Source organism: Amphiura filiformis, chromosome 17 (genome assembly GCF_039555335.1).
Source record: "Amphiura filiformis chromosome 17, Afil_fr2py, whole genome shotgun sequence".
Taxonomy (NCBI): Eukaryota; Metazoa; Echinodermata; class Ophiuroidea; order Amphilepidida; family Amphiuridae; genus Amphiura; species Amphiura filiformis.
Window position 1 is genome coordinate 8,912,342 of NC_092644.1, and position 21,337 is coordinate 8,933,678.

At 36.1% G+C, this 21,337-nt stretch overlaps 1 protein-coding gene across 2 annotated transcripts in view; it reads left to right on the top strand.

The window, feature by feature from the left end:
• The window catches only part of LOC140138184 (uncharacterized), a 189,015-nt gene that overhangs the window by 145,090 nt on the left and 22,588 nt on the right, over nucleotides 1-21,337 (top strand). For both annotated transcript variants that reach the window (XM_072160107.1, XM_072160108.1), the window contains one exon: nucleotides 6,180-6,304. In XM_072160107.1, the coding sequence (XP_072016208.1) occupies nucleotides 6,180-6,304 (125 nt within the window). The remainder of the gene's footprint in view (nucleotides 1-6,179; nucleotides 6,305-21,337) is intronic.

Consider the following 21,337-nt stretch of genomic DNA (forward strand, 5'->3'; position numbering starts at 1 on the left):
AAAAAAGTACTAACCCACCGACCATTCCAACCCTGACTTTACAACTCTAAGGGCAATACAATTTTTTCTTTAGGCCTCATAAGTATGCAACAATTTCAACATTTAAAACCGAACTGTTTTTGTAGTTTACATTTTACAATATTGGATATAATTGAAATGTTTTGATATTAGAGAATCATGCATGCCATGTAGCAGACACCATTTGTAGTTGTCATCTATTGAATATTTATATATCCTATATGTGACAGTACATTTAATGAGCAGTAAATGTCCTCAATTGTATTCTGAGTTACAGTGTAAAATGGGCATGAAGGTCATATTCATAGGTATTTCAATTTGGTGCTACGTGTATCTCATTAAATAAGGTACACGTAGCACCAAATTGAGGTACCTATGAATATGACCTTCATGCCCATTTTACACTGTAACTCAGAATACAATTGAGGACATTTACGGCTCATTCGTGCTGTACGGTCACATATAGCCATAATATTATAAAATTCCTTATTGCAAAAAACCAATGTATGATTCAAATTGGTTTTATTACAACTGATCTGAGTTAATTTTTTTGGTATTTGTTTTTAAGAACAGGGCATTAGATTGACCAAAAGACCAGAATATCCTTCTTGTCCCGCTTTCACAGAAAGATACCCTCTTTCCATGACATAAATGAAATGTTGTGAATTTGATACACTCTCTGTTAGGGTAGACCCTGCTAGGTCCTTCCCTAGTCCTGTACCCTTCCCTAGTCCTGTACTTGTACCAACTTGGATTCAACCAGGCCCCCCCATTAAGAACTCAATTATAAAATTATAAGTTTCTTAAGGGAAGGGGTATGAACGTTTGGACAGTATTTATTGTGGGACATTAGAGCACATCAGACATATCAAATTGCATTCTGAATATGAAGAATGTCATTCTGATATCAAATAATTTTGATTTTTTGAAATTCGCAATGTAATACACATTTTTGATATTTAACAGTACTCGGTAAACTTTATAAATCTGATGATTTATACTTAACGGTATGTAGGTGGGATGAAAAGCCAACGATCAATTGAAAATTTTGACCTTTCGTATTGAAGATATGGATTTTTTCTACAAAACACACAAAAAAAATAAGTCTTTTGGGGAAAAATCCATATCTTCAATATGAAAGGTCAAAATTTTCAATTGATCATCGGCTTTTCCTCCCAGCTACATACACTTTAAGAATATATCATTAGATTTATAAACTTTACTTCGAGGACCGTTATATATCAAAAAATTGAAAAATATCAAATTTTTATAATTTGTCATAAAATTTGTATTATATCGTGATTTTCAAAAATGAAAATTATTTGATATCAGAAAGACATGCTTCAGATTCAAAATGCAATTCGATACGCCTGAGGTGCTCTCATTTTCCATAAAAAATACTGTCGAAAAGCTCATTCCAGATCCCTTAACTTGTTACAAATTGGTAGTGTCTGCTGTGTAGCATAATATAAAAGCAGACGGTTTACAGTGGAATGCTATTCATCAGAATGCTGTAATTATAACGATATATGTGATGCGATCAAGCTAAATGAATTCGATGTCGATTAAAATTAAAATTTTTCAATTTCATTGTATGAGCCATTTTCAGAACTTTGTTTTGCTGAAAACTCCCATCATAATTAGACTTACGGATCTAGAGATATGGCCATTTTAGTGTTGCTCAGAACAATAAAATACAAAGGAAGTTGAATACTATTATTGGCCATATCTCAAAACCAATATTTCCGACATCCAACTCATTTCGCTTGATCGCATCACATTGTCACCAAATTCTGTTGATGGAGGCACACACTTGCTTTCTTATCCTTATGAATTTGTAAGGAAATTAAATATTAAAGCGACGGTCTAAAGGCACAGGTCTCTTAAGTTCCTCTCTAAGTCGACTCCAAAACAAGTACTGTCCATACCCATCACCTGGCCATTTTAAGACCTGCACTCTACAGAATAATTGTCTTAGCAACAAAGTCATTTTATTATCTGGTATCTCTTCCAGTATGATGAGAATCATGACATTGCGGCCCTCCTCCAGGACTCTGTGATGCGCCATGTTTAATTCAAAATAACACCAATTGTTCTCAACAAATCGCGGCGAGAGTATTACAAGAATTTTGCGGCTTCTTTGTATGTGAAGAGATAATTCACCAAAAATTGGTCGCCCAGCACGTATGTCGCGAGTCTTTAAGCAAAGTCTGAAAGGTTCCTCACCTTCCTCGATATTGGCTAAAAGTTCTCCATCTACCCAATCTTCATCCTCTATATGGTAGGGGACATAGGCGTCATATCGAGGGATGCCATCCTCATCATCATCAATGTGTTCATCATCATCATTGACTAGGAAGTGCTGTTGCTGCCGTCTTCTGTTGATTATTAGGAAATATCTGTACTTAATATGCCAGCGATACCGTACGATCAAAATGACTGAAATTAGTATTATCACAGCACAAGTGATGCCAATTGAAATGTACTTCCATAGGTGTAGTCCACAGTCTAAATTCACCTGTGTGATGCCAAGATCCTTTCTTGAATCTGGTGAAAAACATTGGTATAAATTGGTATTGAGCACATCTATCCCACCAGGGTCCTTATTCAAATGAACCACGTTATCAGTAAGTATCCAGTTCCTAAATGCTTCCACATTGCAGTCACATTGGAATGGGTTGTTACCTACATCCAAATAGCTCATATTAGGATGGCTTGATTTGGTAAGCATTGCTTCAGGAACTATTTTAATTGCATTGTTAGAGAGCAATAGTGTTATTATATTGTGTAGATGATACAGGTTGCTCACTGATACCAGCCTGTTGTTGCGTAAATCCAGGTATGTTAAGTGACTAAAATACTGAGCAAATTCATTATCAACTTCTGTGATCCGATTATCACTTAAGTAAAGTTTTTGTAACTTGGGTGCTTTGAAGACATTCAGTACATCAGCAATACTTAAAGAAGGAATATCAAGTCCATCTAAGTGCAGGTACTGTAAACCCGGTAAATGCATTGGTTGTCCAAATCCAGCCCTAAAGATGACGCACTTAGAAAAAATTAAAGTTACTAGTTCAGGGCAGGTACATTGATTTGGAAAGAACACATGTGATTTACTCACATCAAAATATTTTAACTGAGATGCTTTCGCACATAAATTTGCACTGAACTCTAAATATTTATTTGAGAAACGTAAGTCAAGTTTTCTTAAATTTGGTGGAGAGCATGACCAAAATATTAGTTGATGATCATGGCCCATATCATTATATGGCAGGCGAATAGTTTCAAGTGATGACATGTTACACAATTGTTCCCAGAAAAACTCAAAGTCAGTAAGATTGTATGATAGGTCTGATCTGGTTGAAGAGGTACTCAGAGCACTGTCCAAAGGCAGGTCAGGATTGGTGCCAGGTAGTGTGAGATCCAAAACTTGCAAACTTATGAACCATTCAAAAGGTGCACCTTCAAACTCGTATTCAGCAGCACATAATTTTAATACCTGTAATGATGCCTTCCAATTTCCCAATGAGGCAAAGGCTTTTGAAGTCAACTGAAACTTTTGCTTGTATTGTGTCAGTGTTAGGTTTAGAAGAGGAGAATCTAGCTTGTTCAAAGCTTCTATGGCTGGATATACATCATCTGAGAGGTTTAACTCAAGACTGGTGAGATTATAGAGTACCTCAAATGCTGGAAGACTGGTAGTATAGATCTGGGTAAATCGAAGATTTTTCAAAGGAATCAATGTGTTACATTTTTGACTTTCATTCAAGAGATGGTGTGGTTTTTGATATGATGAACAAAACAAGATTTCAGCACAGGACCCACCAATATAGATGTCAAGGTATTGCAGGTTATATAATCCAGTGAACAGCTTATCAATTTTATCGCAATCATACTTACTGTTAATATGCAGTTCATGCAAAAATGTAAATGAAGCTAGAGGGTTACCAGTGATATTATCAGACATATCTGCAAAAGACATCCACAGAGTTTGTACATTTTCCACCCCTCGCAGTGATGAAGTGTCAAGACTTGATAGATTTTGCCAACCGAGTCCAAGTGTCTGCAGCAAGATGAGATCTTTAAATGGGGAACCTGGTAAAGTCACTAAGTTGTTTCCAAATAAGTTCAGATCAGTAAGTTTGTTTAGTGCACTAAAGGTTTTGTCACTTATGAAAGATATTAAGTTGCCTCCTAAATCCAAACTTATTAGATTCAGAAGTCCAGTAAATACACCATCGTGCAAGGATGAAATCAAGTTGTAGCTCAAGTCTATAGTTAATAGATGATCCAGTCCAGTAAATGCATCATTGTGCAAGTCTGATATACTGGTAAGAGAGAGATGCAAATGTTGTAACTTGTGCAAGCTACTAAATATATCAGCTTGTATATAGGATATAGAGTTGCCATACAAAATCAAAGTTAATAGTTCATGAAGTCCTGAAAATGCGCTATCATGCAATGATGATATATGGTTCAAAGTAAGATCCAGTTGCTGCAACATGCGAAGACCAAGAAATGCGTTACCAGGAATAGTGCTAAGTTGATTGAAACTTAGATCAAGTGACGTGATTGTAGCCGCATGCTGTAATGGTGGGATACAGACTAAGTCTCTGTAGGTACAATCCATATTGGTGTAATTCCACATTTTACAAGCGATACTTCCTTGTGGATAACAAGAGTTTGTCTGTTCTGTTGGTTGTCCGCTTGTGGAATGAAAGCAAGCAGAATACAGTACCTGACACATGAGAATGACAAGCATATACTGTAGCATTACAGAAGCCATGATGTAACACAAAAATACTATGCAACACAGCAAGAAGAAAAACAACAAGCGGCGAAATGTTTGAGAATTTCTACAATATTACTTACCAACTTGGGTTTTTCTGGTGTGCACAGGGCGGGCCACAGGGTTGCCAGCTATGTTAAGGCAAAATGCTTATTGGAAAAAAGTTTGCAATGTATGACAATACCAGTCTAACAAGAAATGCACTCAAAAGTTATGAGTACTTAACCCTCTTCATGCTAGTTACTAAAATAGACCTGTACACCTGTATTCTGCCTTAATACTAGTATATCATGATTTGAGTAGGCAGCTAGCTGCTTCCAACACAATAGAAAGAGTTAAATTTGAAATATCAATGGAATCGATTAGGCCTAATTAGGAAGTATTTACTGCATTTTTGTATACATATTCCACTTTTACCCAGGCTTGATGTGATCAAAATACCAACCAGCCCATGTGGTGCAAATAATTATGGTAACCATAATTGTGTGGCAACCATGAAAATGTATAGTGATTCAAAGGCATATCATTTGTATTGTGTGTGATTCATTTGTTTGTCTGGATATAATTATGATAAATAATATACATTGACCTTTTTTGTGTGTATTGTGTTTTCTCAACTGGTAAATAAATGTATCAGAAGCTGGAAAAGGTTATAATGATAATTATGTTTTACCAAATTATGTCGTTATATCACAGCACAAAAACTCACATACTACTCAACACAGATATAGTAGGAACTTTGGAATAAAACATAGTAAAAGAAAAGAAAAAGAAAATGACAATACTTTCCATCTTAAACTAAAACGTTTTTGCTACCACTTGAATTGTTAGAGAGAAATAGAGTGTTGTAACTCGTTGAATGGCACGTAATGGCCATATTCACCAAGGAGGAACAACTAATAAATCAGTGTGTTTCCACAAAAGACACGCCATTGCACACTTTTTTATCTGCTATTTTTGGGTGCGGAAATGCAGAATACTGTTATCCTTCACATTTCCACTGAGATCAAAAATGTGTGTGTTTTCTTCAATCCACAGCTTTTTACTGAAAGTCTGGATAGCGAGGTCATGACGGTACACAGAAAGTTGTTACCCTGCTTATTTCCATATCTAACATCATCCGCTTTATAGTTCATGTAGTTTTTGGCCCTTTTGACTTTTACTCCCACTCATGTCAAACTGAAGGATAATGATTCAGTTATATTTTCATCAAGCAAACAGTTTTTTTGTTGTTACAAATAATAAAATTTCAGAGAACGATTTGCTGTCAGGAGTGTTCGTTTTTCTGTTGTATAAAATCTCAGTGCAGGACTCTGGACAAAACACTGAATTGGTTCATTACGACATCGTTTGTAATTTTTTCTGCTTTCAGATGGCAAGAGTAATAAATCACATAGTAACTCAACTCCTAAACGAAAGCTGGACAAGACATCAGCCAACAACAACCACAACTCTAATAGCAAACCCACTGATGGAAGTAACAAGATGGACGAGTCGGTAAGTACACCAGTGCTTCTTGCTAAGATGTGCTTACAATGCTAAGAGATAGGAATTTTTCAGACAAATATCATCAAAATTGTTGAAAATGTATAAGGCAACCTAATTACATATTGGGGGATTCTGCTTTTTTAGTATGTTTTCAAGAACTAAAGTTTTTATCGACGGATAAAAAATTATCGACGCAAACTCTTACAATAATACTACAAAGTTGCAAAAAAATGACAAATTTGCTAGAAAATCTGGACATGCATCCCACGTTTCCAATTGAAAAACACAGGAATACCACCCGCTGTGCCAAAGGTCACTTTTCCAGACTTCCTGTCTATAAGCTGTAATGTCAGCGCCCATCTGGTCATATGGGCATTAAATTAAGTGCCTTTATTTTATACCCTAAGTACACTGCTGATGGGATCCAGGAATCACTGATAGGGCCTTTGCCCTTGAATAATGAACTATTCTGACAATAGCAGGAAAGAATAACCTACTGTTATGGCCTCTTGAGATAAACAATCTAATTTGAGAGTAAATTTGAGGTTAGGTCAAACTACACCTTCGCGATACCCCTCGAATAGCGTGAGCGAAGCAATCACAGCAGCGACATATTCCGGGGCTATCATAAAGGAATAAGAAAGCTAGCACAAATCTAGCAAGGTCAAGCATTATAAAGATTCAGGCCCAGATGCGCAGGGGTGTGCACGCACTTCCCCCAAATTTGGAAAAGTATACAAAAAGTCCAATATTTTCAGAATTTGCGAGCGTAGCGAACCAAAAAATCAGAGTTTTTACGCTTTTTTTTGGACAAAAAAGGTCCAAATTTTAGGAAGAAAGTCCACTTTTCACAAAATTTGGAAAAAAAGGTCCACTTTTTCAAAATCAGCACCCCCAAATGAAATCCTGCGCACGGGCCTGTAAAGATTTGTGGCCTAAAACATGACGGTGAGCTTAGCATTTGTGATTCAAAAATATTACAGAAGGCAACCGCCGCATCGTTTGTGAACAAGACATTGATATGTCATGTCTGGTACAAATGCAAACAAAATATCACATCACAAAGATGGTCCTATACCGTGGCTTTCAATTTATCCGACATTTATCTAGCAAACAACATGACGCGGCTTGTCTATCCAAAGCAGTGGGCTGTTCCAGGTAATATCCATACAGCCTCTATTGAAGACATGACCTTAATCTTCGACACAGGGAGTGTAGATTTCAAATGGAGTCACCCATTCAGGTAAGCTTATTTCAAATTCATACTCCCTGTGTGGAAGATTAAGGTCATGTCTTCCATTGGGGGTATATGGATTTCAACTGGAATAGCCAAGTCCAATATCCTGGTCATACAGGTGTGAGGTACTGTGGACATTTTATACACAAAGGTTAAAATGCTAGGAAATTTATTTTGTTGTAATTTAAGAAACTTGCTCTCTGAGTATGAGAAATGGGTATAGCAGTTAGAGCTATAGCAAAACTTAACCCCATGAGAACTACCTGCCGATTGGCCAAAAAGAAGTTTTCATTATCAATTGAACCAATCAGCAACATTGTTAGAATAATTTCACCACACAAAAAAATGGGGGTGAATTATTTGCAAAGCTCCATTCTGATTGGTGATTAAAGTGAAGATATCATGTAATTGACCAATCAGAGGCAATGTTAGATCGGCCGGTAGTATTCAGGGGGTTAAGAATATCAAACTTTCTGTGTTACTATTGCGATATATCTGTATAACTTTTCTGAAGAACTGACCTACATGTGCAATTTTGCAAAATGCATGCATCTTATAGCTTAGGGTATTGTGCAGATGAGGTGGAAGGAGCCATTGAGCTATTCCAGAAAATAAGTGCACACCCCCTATAGAGGAGTAACTTTTCACTCAAAGAAATGTCCGGATTTCCAAGTCAGCTTTCTGAAAACGACCTGAATTCCTGTTACCAATGTCACTGGAAAAAGCTTGGAAATCCAATTAAATGAAGGAAAAATCACGGACATGTCCAAAATGAGCTCTCAAGTTCAGGATTTCTGATTTTGAACTATTTTTCTGCCGGATTTTTTGCTTTTGGACACTTTAAAAGTCTAGATTTCCAACAGTCACAACTGGACAAAAGTCCGAAATCCGAGCTCCTCTATAGGGGTGTGCATCTATTTTCTGAATAGCCCATTGCACTTTTGTAGGATTTATTTAGCCCCCTCCCAAAAAAAAAAAAAAAAAAAAAAAAAAAACTAGACATCAACACTAAAAAATATAATTGAAATTTGGGAAATCATAGGATTGTGGTTGTTCAGATACAAGCTCAGCATTGTTTGCCACTATCTGAGATAGTGGAGTCTTGACACTAGGAGGCTGGTCGAGTGCAGATCCAAGCAGCAAAGTTCATTTCCCATTGAAAAAAGCGTTATCCCACGGGTCTACAGTCGACCATTCTGCTAGTGCTTACATTTGGGGTAAAATATCCCTGCCCCCATGACACAGTCACTGCTACAATCATTACAAAATTACATGATGCAGATCAATAAGAAAGCAATTGCCTCTGCACCCATGATGCCCCTTGTTGTGTTTAATTCCTGTCATCACCAAGTAATCATCTCGATCAGCATATCAATACTATATTAAGGGGTGGAGTATGAACCTTTGGACAGTATTTTATTGTGGGACATTAGAGCACATCAGACATATCGAATTGCATTCTGAATACGAAGAATGTCCTTTCTGATATCTGATGATTTATACTTAAAGTGTATGTAGGTGGGATGAAAAGCCGACGATCAATTGAAAATTTGACCTTTAGTATTGAAGATATGGATTTTTTTCCCAAAACACCAAACAAAATTAGGTCTTTTTGGGAAAAAATCCATATCTTCAATATGAAAGGTCAAAATTTTCAATTGATCGTCGGCTTTTCCTCCCAGCTACATACACTTTAAGAATACCGGTATATCATTAGATTTATAAAATTTACTTTGAGGACTGTTATATATCAAAAATATGAAAAATATCAAATTTTAATAATTTGTCATAAAATTTGTATTATATCGTGAATTTCAAAAATGAAAATTATTTGATATCAGAAAGACATTCTTCAATTCAGAATGCAATTCGATATGTCTGATGTGCTCTCATGTCCCACAAAAATGCTGTCAAAACGCTCATTCCAGATCCCTTAAAGGTCCAAAAGTAAACCCTTTTGCAATTTATTGAATAACAGTCATAGGCATTTTTAAAGTAAAAAAATAATAAATATAGGCCTATATGTTATATGATCTTCTTATGCTTCAATGTTGAAGGAAAAATAATGCGCCTTTAAGAAAATTGATAACATAAAATTGTGCAAATGGGTTATTCCATCTATTTAAAATCCACACCGCCTTCCATCTTAACCTGGAGAGGGGCACTGATGACTGGATACTAAGAAACTTCTTGGGGAAATAATATCTTTGTGGTTTTACATTTTGAAAACCCAATTTGACTTTAAACTTCATCACATTCAAGTGTGAATGTACTAGGCTTGCCGTCTGCCATTTTGCCTAACATCCCTCCTTATTAAGCAGGAACAATGTTCAGTATTATAAAGACTGACATTTGTGTTTTTGTAACACCGTGTTCAGAATGTCTCTTGGTGAGAAATGATTCAATTACATCTCTACAAGCCAATATGGCCTCATTTCCAATGACCAAGTTCACTAGTTGTGTGCTAGCCATAGGCTTTAACATAAAATGCCCCAAGTTTTGAGATATTTTCTCAAAATATCAAGAGCTATCTTAAGAACCACTGAACCAATACTAGGCTTGTTTGTACTCACTTTAATGCATTTTTCATGCTAATTCCAAATATGTTCTTGAAAATGTACAATTCTGAGATATTTTTATTTATTTTTAAATTGACACTTGTCGTCTGCAGTCGACACCCACGTGGAGAGGGTTAACATTCATTGCTCAAAATATAATCTCAAGTTGTGGGGTATGAGTTTTTGTACTCAACCTATTCAAAGGTCATTCTACAAGTGTACAAATATATAGGGGGTCAAGAACTGTGTACTGTTAGATGAGCATGTTTGCAATCCTAGTGCATTGAGTATTTCTGTTCACATTTAGGGCAATGACCATCCTCTCTGCAAACAATTTCTTGGATGCTGTGGTGCTCGACTCAATTTGCCCCTTTCCATGCTGAAAGATTCTTTTTGCAGTTAATTTCAAGTTTTTGGAACCCATAGGCATTAAATGTAGTTTGTAAACCAAAATAAAAGTTACAAATTCCAGTTCAAATCCATACACCCCCTATTGAAGACATGACCTCAAACTCCCACATAGGGAGTGTGAATTTCAAATGGGGTTACCTGAATGGGTGACTTCATTTGAAACCTACACCCCCTGTCACAGATTAAGATCATGTCTTCCATAGGGTGGATGAGATTCAACTGGAAAAGCAGAGTGTGATAAATTAGTACAAGTAAAATAGATCATGTCATAATAGATGAGATTCATAACATCATATATTGATATAGAAAGGCGTACACAGCTAGGTACAGCACCTTTGCGTAGGCCTATTGCATGACTGAGAAAAATGCACTTTTTGTGCATTAACCTGGGTGTAAGTTGGGTCTCTATTCACGCGCAGTAACAAAAACTGAATTATTTAGACATAAAGGCTAAGGCTAGATACACAATAACATTTTCTGGAAGTACGCTGGTGTCGAATGTAGACTACAAGATTCAATTTTTGTTTTAATTTTAAAATTGGTACATTTTCATGACCATGTTTGGCATCAGTATGAAAATTGCATCAAAATGAGTACAAACAAGCCTAGTATTGAGTGTGGGGGTGTGTGTGCACTTCTTGCACACCCCTCATAAACTTGGTGGCTACAAGATTATTTTTAAAGAGTAGGGGTAAGTTTTGGAGAATTTTCCTTACTATCCACTGTAGCTTGTATAACAAAAATATCATGCAATTTGTTAACGATGGACCATGGCATTGACTTTAAAAACATACATAATGTTTCTATGTCTACGCATATATTACATAACACATTACTTAATGGATAGTCACAGCTAGATAGTATTGAATTTCAAAGTATACAATGATATCAAAAGACTTGTGAACATGAGTGGCAAATAGTGCAGCTTTCAGTCAGATTCAATTTTGACTTAAATGCTTAAGGCAGGTGGAGATTAAGGCAAGATTTTCAAGGGCTATTTAGGCCCTTAGGTAAGGTCTACAGATTGCAAAAAACATGGACTTTCAAAAATTGCTTAATGTATTGTGGTTCTTGAGAAGAAGATGTTTCGTTACATCATAACTCAAGAACCTACAAAAGTGCAACTGTGATCATGGTGATATTTGAATTCTTCGTCAGGTTGGCTTCAAAATAACCACAACAATTTTTACCAGAGGTCATGACTAAGTCACAGTATAGACCACTTGACATCATTGTTTATCAACAAAGGCAAAGGAGTGGTCTATCGATATGCTCGAACGAATCGCTTCAATGGCTTTCTTCTACTGTATAAAATGTGGTGGGAGATTTAAAATGCATGTGCCCTGAGCAAACTACGATGCGTATGCACACTGCAGGGCAAAGAACAATGGAAAGTGCCATAATTCGCACGCACATGTCAAGTGGTCTATACCATGATTCGACCAATTTACAGCAGCTAACTGGCCTTAATGTTACAATGGTCTACATTTTGTGACACTTTCTAATGTCACAGTTGTCTCATTTTGTGACACTTTCTAATGTCACAGTTGTCTCATTCTGTGACACTTTCTAATGTCACAGTTGTCTCATTTTGTGACACTTTTTAATGTCACAGTTGTCTCATTTTGTGACACTTTCTAATGTCACAGTTGTCTCATTTTGTGACACTTTCTAATGCCACAGTTGTCTCATTTTGTGACACTTTCTAATGTCAAATTTGTCTCATTTTGTGACACTTTTTAATGGCACAGTGGTCTACATTTTGTGACACTTTCTACTGTCACAGTGGTCTCATTTTGTGACACTTTCTAATGTCACAGTGGTCTACATTTTGTGACCCTTTCTACTGTCACAGTGGTCTCATTTTGTGACACTTGCTTATGTCACAGTGGTCTACATTTCATGACACTTTCTACTGTCACAGTGGTCTACATTTTGTGACACTTTCTAATGTCACAGTGGTCTAAATATTTCTGACATTTCTGTCACAGTGGTCTACATTTTCTAATGTCACAGTGGTCTACATTTTGTGACACTTTCTAATGTCACAGTGGTCTACATTTTGTGACATTTTCCAATGTCACAGTGGTCTCATTTTGTGACACTTGCTTATGTCACAGTGGTCTACATTTCATGACACTTTCTACTGTCACAGTGGTCTACATTTTGTGACACTTTCTAATGTCACAGTGGTCTAAATATTTCTGACATTTCTGTCACAGTGGTCTACATTTTCTAAAGTCACAGTTGTCTACATTTTGTGACACTTTCTAATGTCACAGTGGTTTACATTTTGTGACACTTTCTGATGTCACAGTGGTCTCATTTTGTGATACTTTCTAATGTCACAGTGGTCTACATTTTGTGACATTTTCTAATGTCACAGTGATCTACATTTTGTGACACTTTCTAATGTCACAGTGGTCTACATTTTCTAATGTCACAGTGGTCTACATTTTGTGACACTTTCTAATGTCACAGTGGTCTCATTTTGTGATACTTTCTAATGTCACAGTGGTCTACATTTTCTAACATTTTATAATGTCACAGTAGTCTACATTTTGTGACATTTTCTAATGTCACAGTGGTCTACATTTTGTGACACTTTCTAATGTCACAGTGGTCTACATTTTGTGACACTTTTGTGACAGTTTCTGTTCTAAACCATGGAATGCAAGAGGGCCAGCAATATTTGTAACTTAACACTGCATGTGTGGAGGGTATTGTGGAGTGCTACATAGAGTGCATGAACAAATAAACAATATATACTGCGCCAAAAAAGTCCCAGCAAACACAAAAAACGTTTTAAAAACGTTTTAGATGAGTTATATTTTGGCTTTTGGTTTAGGTAAAAACGTTTTAATAACATTAAAATGTCGGGTTATATAACGGTCATGATAACGTTTTAAAACATTTTGTATGAAAACACACTACAACAATATTTTTAAATGTTTTCAAAAAATGTTATTGTAAACTATTTTTGCAAACATTTTTGCCAAATATTGTCATCAATACTTAAATAACATTATGTTAAAATATTTGAACTCAGCAAACACAGAAATGTTCTTAAAATGTTTTTTTCAAAACCTTTTAATAACATTTAAATGTCGGGTTATATAAAGGTCATGAAAACGTTTTTAAAACGTTATTGAAAATATTTTGGGCAAACATTTTTCGCAAAATATTTTGTCAACTCCCAAAATAACATTCTGTTTAGAATGTTTTGTATCAAGTTTTCAAGAATGTTTTTGGAATGTTATTAAATCGTTTTTATACCCTTTATATAACCCGACATTTAAACGTTTTCTGTAAAACATTTTTGTATGCTGAGCAGTAGATTATCAAAAAATGTTTTTCAAGGTTATGAAAGCGTTTTATACTCTTAATATACCCTTTATATAACCCGACATTTAAACGTTTTCTGACAACCTTTTATAACCTTTTGCGAATGATGTCGAAAACGTTTTGTGTTTGCTGGGGTATCCATACACTTCGAAGAAAAATCCTAATTTTAAAACTAAACCATATCTGGGTAAATTTTAAAAGTGACAAACTGGTCTATTCAAAACAACACGGACTAGACATCTGGTTTGAGAGTGGTGAATGGCTAATTTGTGTGTGCCTTTAATTTAAAACAAAAGGAACAAAAGAAAACTTAAACAAGGGAACTGACAAATAAAATGAAAGTTGAGAAAAGTGCAGAGAAGTAAAAACTGGAAAAAAACTGCTTTAAATTAAAGAAACTGTGCTGTCTCTTTGTGCACTTGTTGGAATCTTTTTGTGCATTCAATGTGGTGTCATAATGTGCATCTATTTAAAAAAACCAATTTACTCCAATATCGTTCAGTTTTGAAATTAAATCTGTTAAATTGGTAAGCTAGGATAATTAAATGAAAAAAATGAAAAATTAACATTATGTAAATACCGTATTTTGGTACAAAATAGTTGTTGGCTCATGCTTTATAGCAATATGCTACATACATGGTACGCTAAGGGTGTCCCAGAATGTTAATATGAGGTAAACGGCCCATTTCATATGAACCTGAACATTGTCAAACAGTGCCGTATGACGGATAATTTGATTAGTGGCAGAATTCAACTCTAAACGGCCTCACATCTAACTTGATTATCACTGAATGAGTCCTTCTATAATGGTGCCACAATTCAACCAAAATGCTTTGTATTGAACATGGAGTGAACTCTGAGTGGTTGTGGGGTCCTTTTTTTCCTTCTTCTAATTTGTTATTTATTGCTTATGGTATTCCAATATCATTGTGGTGTTAACTCTCTTCACGTGGGTATCAACTGCAGAGGACACGTTTCAATTTTTTTTGGTTAAAAAAATTCAGAACTGTACTTTTTCATGAATTTCATCTAGTCAGAAATATTGATTTTGAGATATAGCAATTGTTCAATTTCAATGGGGTTTTCTCATAACTTTTGAAATGGTTGTTCAATTTCAATGGGGTTTTCTGCAAAATACAGCTTTTTAAATGCTTTTTACTATCCTATAAGAAACTGAAAATTGAATATGACCGACCTCAGACTGATTTTGCTTAATCACACCACATATTTGGAATCAGCATTACAATGAGTTAGCATGTAGGGCATTAATAGTATTATTGATGTGAAGAGCAGTGTCTTATCATGCGCCATCATTTAGGACATTAAGAAAATGTTGGGCTATGGAAATTCTTGGCATGGCAATGGTCTTGGTTTTTTTTTAATTTGTTTGTTTTCCTTTTGATGTCTAAAAGATTTTTTAGCTTACTACCAATCAGAATTTCCTCTCGTGATTGTGAAGCCGAGTGGGATGGCTGTTCAAGCATATTTCAAGGTTTTTTAGCCACTAACTAATAAACTGCATTGCACTTCTTAATATTATATTTATTGAAAGGAATTGGCCAATATTCGCATTTATATTTCCATAGGTCTTGTGGTTCTTGAGTTAAGGTCAATAATATTATATCAAAACTATTAATAGTTTTGGGCATTTCCTCCCGCGAAAAATTATGCATATGAGGTGGAAATTACACCACATATTTCAAGCCTTGGGATTATCTTTACAGAATTCATACCATTTCTTTTGTGTGTCAGCTTTATTTGTTTCAATATTTAAGTGCTAACACGGCTAGGCCATGCCCCATTAGGAACCTTCTTATGCTTATGAGGTGAAGAAAAGAAATGGAAAAACCTATGGCATTTAAAAAAATGGGTTTTTACGTTGTTGTTGTTGTTGTTGTTGTTGTTGTTGTTGTTGTTGTTGTTGTTGTTGTTGTTGTTGTTGTTGTTGTTGTTGTTGTTGTTGTTGTTGTTGTTGATGTGTTTTAATGCACTTTTTGCAAGGAAAATCATTGCAAAAATAAGCCCGCAGATTGAAATATTTCAGACAGACACTATTAATCCAAATGATTTCAACTTTACTAGCTCCTTGTCTGATAAGGCAATTTGAAATGTCAGGTAATAGGCTTTTATTGCTTTCATGCCCAGGTTTAATTCTGGCCAAGCTTTTTTCAACAGTATCCTTACGCTTGCATCCATAGATGTGTCCAGCCGTCATAGTAGATAGCTCATTGACTTCATTTCAATGGGATGTAATTGGCTACAGACTGGACAGCGGACTGACTTAAGCTGTATCACTCAAGTCTATTTCATCCGATCAAAACAAGTTGTTGGGGTGAATGAAATGTCAGTATATGGAATAGCTGCCTTGTGAAATTTAACCACAGTCATTAGTGTCTCAGATGACATTTCCAAGGTGAGTCAGTGGCGTAGCCAGGACTTTTTCAGAGGAGGAGCAAGAGGGAAGGCAACTTTAAAGGGGTGCTAAATTTGACAAAAATGGTCAAATTGCTAAAAAGCACAAAAGTCTAAAAATCTTAAGGTGGCCAGCATCCCATGGGAAGCAAAAGGCAGGGGGGAGGGAGACTTCTCACAGGGGGATCTGAACATTGTCAAAAGTGTCAGCTTTATATGTTTCAATATTTAAGTGCTAACACGGCTAGGCCATGCCCCATTAGGAACCTTCTTAAATGCTTATGAGGTGAAGAAAAGAAATGGAAAAACCTATGGCATTTAAAAAAGGGGTTTTACTCTATATCTGTGACTTGTTGTAAATGTTGTTGTTGTTGTTGTTGTTGTTGTTGTTGTTGTTGTTGTTGTTGTTGTTGTTGTTGTTGTTGTTGTTGATGTGTTTTAATGCACTTTTTGCAAGGAAAATCATTGCAAAAATAAGCCCGCAGATTGAAATATTTCAGACAGACACTATTAATCCCAATGTTTTCAACTTTACTAGCTCCTTGTCTGATAAGGCAATTTGAAATGTCAGGTAATAGGCTTTTATTGCTTTCATGCCCAGGTTTAATTCTGGCCAAGCTTTTTTCAACAGTATCCTTACGCTTGCATCCATAGATGTGTCCAGCCGTCATAGTAGATAGCTCATTGACTTCATTTCAATGGGATGTAATTGGCTACAGACTGGACAGCCGACTGACTTAAGCTGTAAATATCACTCAAGTCTATTTCATTGGATCAAAACAAGTGGTTGGGGGTGAATGAAATGTCAGTATATGGAATAGCTGCCTTGGGAAATTTAACCACAGTCATTAGTGTCTCAGATGACATTTCCAAGGTGAGGGAGGGGACAAAGTCAGTGGCGTAGCCAGGACTTTTTAAGAGGAGGAGCAAGGGGGAAGGCAACTTTAAAGGGGTGCTAAATTTGACAAAAATGGTCAAATTGCTAAAAAGCACAAAAGTCTGAAAATCTTAAGGTGGCCAGCATCCCATGGGAAGCAAAAGGCAGGGGGAGACTTCTCACAGGGGGCAGCTGCCCCCTTTGCCCTCCTCACTTAGCTCCTACACTGGACAAATTGGCAAAGTCTTCAGAGTATCATGCTTCGAAACACAGATCTTGGAACTTGTGCTCAAAAGTAGCTTACTCTAAACAAATGTGTGTAGAGGTTTGTGATTTATTGGACCCATAATTTGTTCAGTTTTGGGTCTTTGTAAGCCTACAGGATGAAGGTTGCAAATGTAGATTGAATTGGTTATACATAAAAAATGTTTAATTTATCAAAACGCTGCACAAGGAGAGAAAGAATAAAGAAAAGAAATACAGAAGGAACAAGAAAGAAACTAACTGAAAAGGTGAGTTTTCAGTTCTTTCTGAAAAACTGGAATTGAGGGAGACTCCCTTTAGAATGGCTTTAAGGAGTTTATTCCATTCCCTCGGGCCAGAGACAGAGAAGTTATTTAAACCAGCTGCTCTATGTGCCCTAGGGTCTTATCGGAAGAAGATCACAATCTTTCTCTTCCGGGAGCATAGGCTGAAAGAAGCTCACAAAGATAGTTAAATTACCTTGGAGAAAATGACAATCAAATGGGCTATTCAATGATCAATTTAAACTCCACACTCTCCTTGGAAGATTTTGGAAATATCTTCCACAGGGGGAGTATGCATTTCAAATAGAATGTACCAGGCATCTATATTAGAATTTCGAGATTCAACATGAATCTTCCACATAAGGAAGGTGATTTTCAAATAGGGTTGGTTAATGTGCTAATTCCTTTTGAAATTCATACTCCCTCTGTGGAAGATATTTCCAAAATATTCCACATGGGAGAATGTAGACTTTAACTGAATATCCCAATGCAAGGTTAAACAACCTTCTTAGTTCCTACCTTGTTGCATTTGTAGCTATTCCATTTGATTACATCCCCCTTTGGTGGAGATTTTGGGATTCTAACAAAATTCAAACAGTTTTAGCTCACTTCCAACCATTTTCATTTAAAAACAATGAAAAAGTGTGGACAGTTTTGGAATACCAAACCAAATTTTCCAAATAGGGACAAAATCCAGCCAAATTTCAATGTCTCCCACCCCCATATAATTACATTTCCTGAGTACACTAATGTGATATTTAGTCCGCACCATATTGTTGTGCGGTAGACTCTTTTCATGTTCATTCACATGTGTAGGAACAAGCTTGCACACATAAAATAGGACAAGTTTTGAGCATACATTTGTGTAACAAAAGCAAGCTCCAAAATCCAGTGTGAAAGCTATGGAGCATGAAAACATATACTTCACCCTGGCAGGGTGTAAGACAATGCGAATCACAATTAAAATATGCGAGGATTGGAAATAATGATTCAATGATAAAATCGTCAAAGGCAGTTTCTAATCAGAGGATGATTTAAGGAAGCCCCATCATGCACTGTAAAAGTGTTATCACTAGAGTTTCAACTGCCACTTTACTTTTCAATTCCCATTGAACTCTGTGCAAAAGATGTTGTTTTAGAATTGCCCGTGTGTCATCATTAGTTGGTCAATTTCAGATCTAAAGTGATGTATGCATGAATGATAATCCACACCTTCTGTAGATAACATAAAATGTGAAATCGACCAACCTTTAGAAGGTGTTTTTATTGTAAATATATCTGTCCAAATTCAAATTTAACCATGCACGTGTGTATGCAGTGGGCGGGCAGTGGTGTCATGTTCACTCACACAGCTGTGCTAACCGCAAGACTTGCTGGGAAGTGCTTAAATCATCCTCTGGTTCCTAATGTACAATATTCGTTCATATTACAAGTTGCAGATGTCATCTAAGACAGTATTTATAGCTGTAGGGTATATGTAAGGTTGTTGACCAGATGGACATGAAGTGACTTTTACTGTAGACTCCAAAACATTCAAGGTGCATGACATACACTAAATACCTGTACTCCCTTGGTTCAAAAGGCATCAAAAATGAATATGACTGTCTGCAGAATGCACACTAAATAAATAGGAATCACCTGCTACTTTTCAAGTACAAATCAGTGTTTCAAAATATATTGTGGTACTGGACTAAATTAATGCTCTATGTACTATTATAGCCATAGGCTTCCACATAAAAAGTTCCAAGTATAGAGATATTGTCTCAAAATATCAAGAGCTATCTTAAGAACCTCTGAACAAATACTAGGCTTGTTTGTACACATTTTAATGCATTTTTCATGCTGATTCCAAATATGGTCATGACAATTTTGAAATTTTTGAATTAAAAAAAAATTTGAAACTTGATGTCTGCAGTCGACACCTGCATGGATAGAGTTAAGTGCACAAGGAGAGGTTGAAAGCCGAGAGTTTGGCCTGTCAAATAGAATGCCCCATTTTGATGACAAAATGGTTCCATGTATAGAATTGTCAAAGGCAGCTTCTAACAACCAATATTCTTACAAGTTATAGATAGATGGCGTCAAAGACAGCATTTGTAGCTAGAATATGAGGTTGTTGACCAGATTCACATGAAGTGAAATGACTTTATATGGCTCCTAAAAACATAACATGGGTGATATCTATTATCCAATTTTCTACTTGAAGCAGGCCCATTCCATGTCAACTCCAGGGATGTGCACCGCAGCACCTCTTCAATTTTTTTCTTTTTCTGTGTGGTGGTAGATATTGATGAAAAAGTAAAATCCCGAAAATTTGAGCTTCATACTCCATTTCGTTTTCCTGTGGCATTAATTTGAAATTTAGGGGTCAGCGTAAAAATGTGTATAGCCTTGAACAACGTTGGAGGTCCATAAATGTATAAAGGGAACCATTTACAACTTTGAAAAGTATGTATTCTGGGGTACTTATTTGTGTAGAATTCAAATCTGGCATCAGAAAACTTGTAACTCCTTTACTTTAAAAGATATAGGGCCCTCAAAATGCAACTTCGTCCATCCAGGACCAACTTTGGGGGTCAAAACTCCAAAAGTAAAAATAATTTTACTGTACATTTTTTTGCCAGTCAGAGCCCTTTGGTAGGACATTACTCTTATCCAATATTGAGCCTATTAGAATATTTTTAGCTGATTTATTACCCATACAAAACCCCACTTGTACATTTTTTGTACATTTTGACCCCCCTGAAAACCAATGTCAGGCATTTTGATCCACCATCAACTTCAGGTATGTTGAAAATATGTCCTTGGACAACATTTCTGAGAGATATTGGCTTTGGGACTCGATGGCTTCAACACATCAGTAAGGTTTGCATTCTCCATAGAGTTGTACATAAGTCATTATACATGCGAAATCAAAAATGTGTACAACTCTATGGAGAATGCAAACCTTACTGATGTGTTGAAGCCATCGAGTCCCAAAGCCAATATCTCTCAGAAATGTTGTCCAAGGACATATCTTCAACATACCTGAAGTTGATGGTGGGGCAAAATGTCTGACATTGGTTTTCAGGGGGGTCAAAATGTTAAAAAAATGTACTATTAAAATTTTGAGTAATATCTCAGCTAAAAATATTCTAATAGGCTCAATATTGAATAAGAGTAATGTCCTACCAAAGGGCTCTGACTGGCAAAAAAATGGACACTAAAATTATTTTTACTTTTGGAGTTTTGACCCCCCAAAGTTGGTCCTGGATGGACGAAGTTGCATTTTGAGGGCCCTATATCTTTTAAAGTAAAGGAGTTACAAGTTTTCTGATGACAGATTTGAATTCTACACAAATAAGTACCCCAGAATACATACTTTTCAAAGTTGTAAATGGTTCCCTTTATACATTTATGGACCTCCAAACGTCGTCTTTCGCGTTGCGACACATTTTTTATATTTATTTCCCCTAAATTTAAAATTAATGCCACGCGAAAACGAAATAGAGTATGAAGCTCACATTTTCGAATTTTACTTTCTCATCAATATCTACCACCACACAGAAAAAGAAAAAAATTGAAGAGGTGCTGCGGTGCACATCCCTGGAGTTGACATGGAATGGGTCAGCAGGCTTTATAAGAAAAATGTCTTTAGGGAAAACAAAGCAAGTTCTTGGTGAAGAACTCGATGAT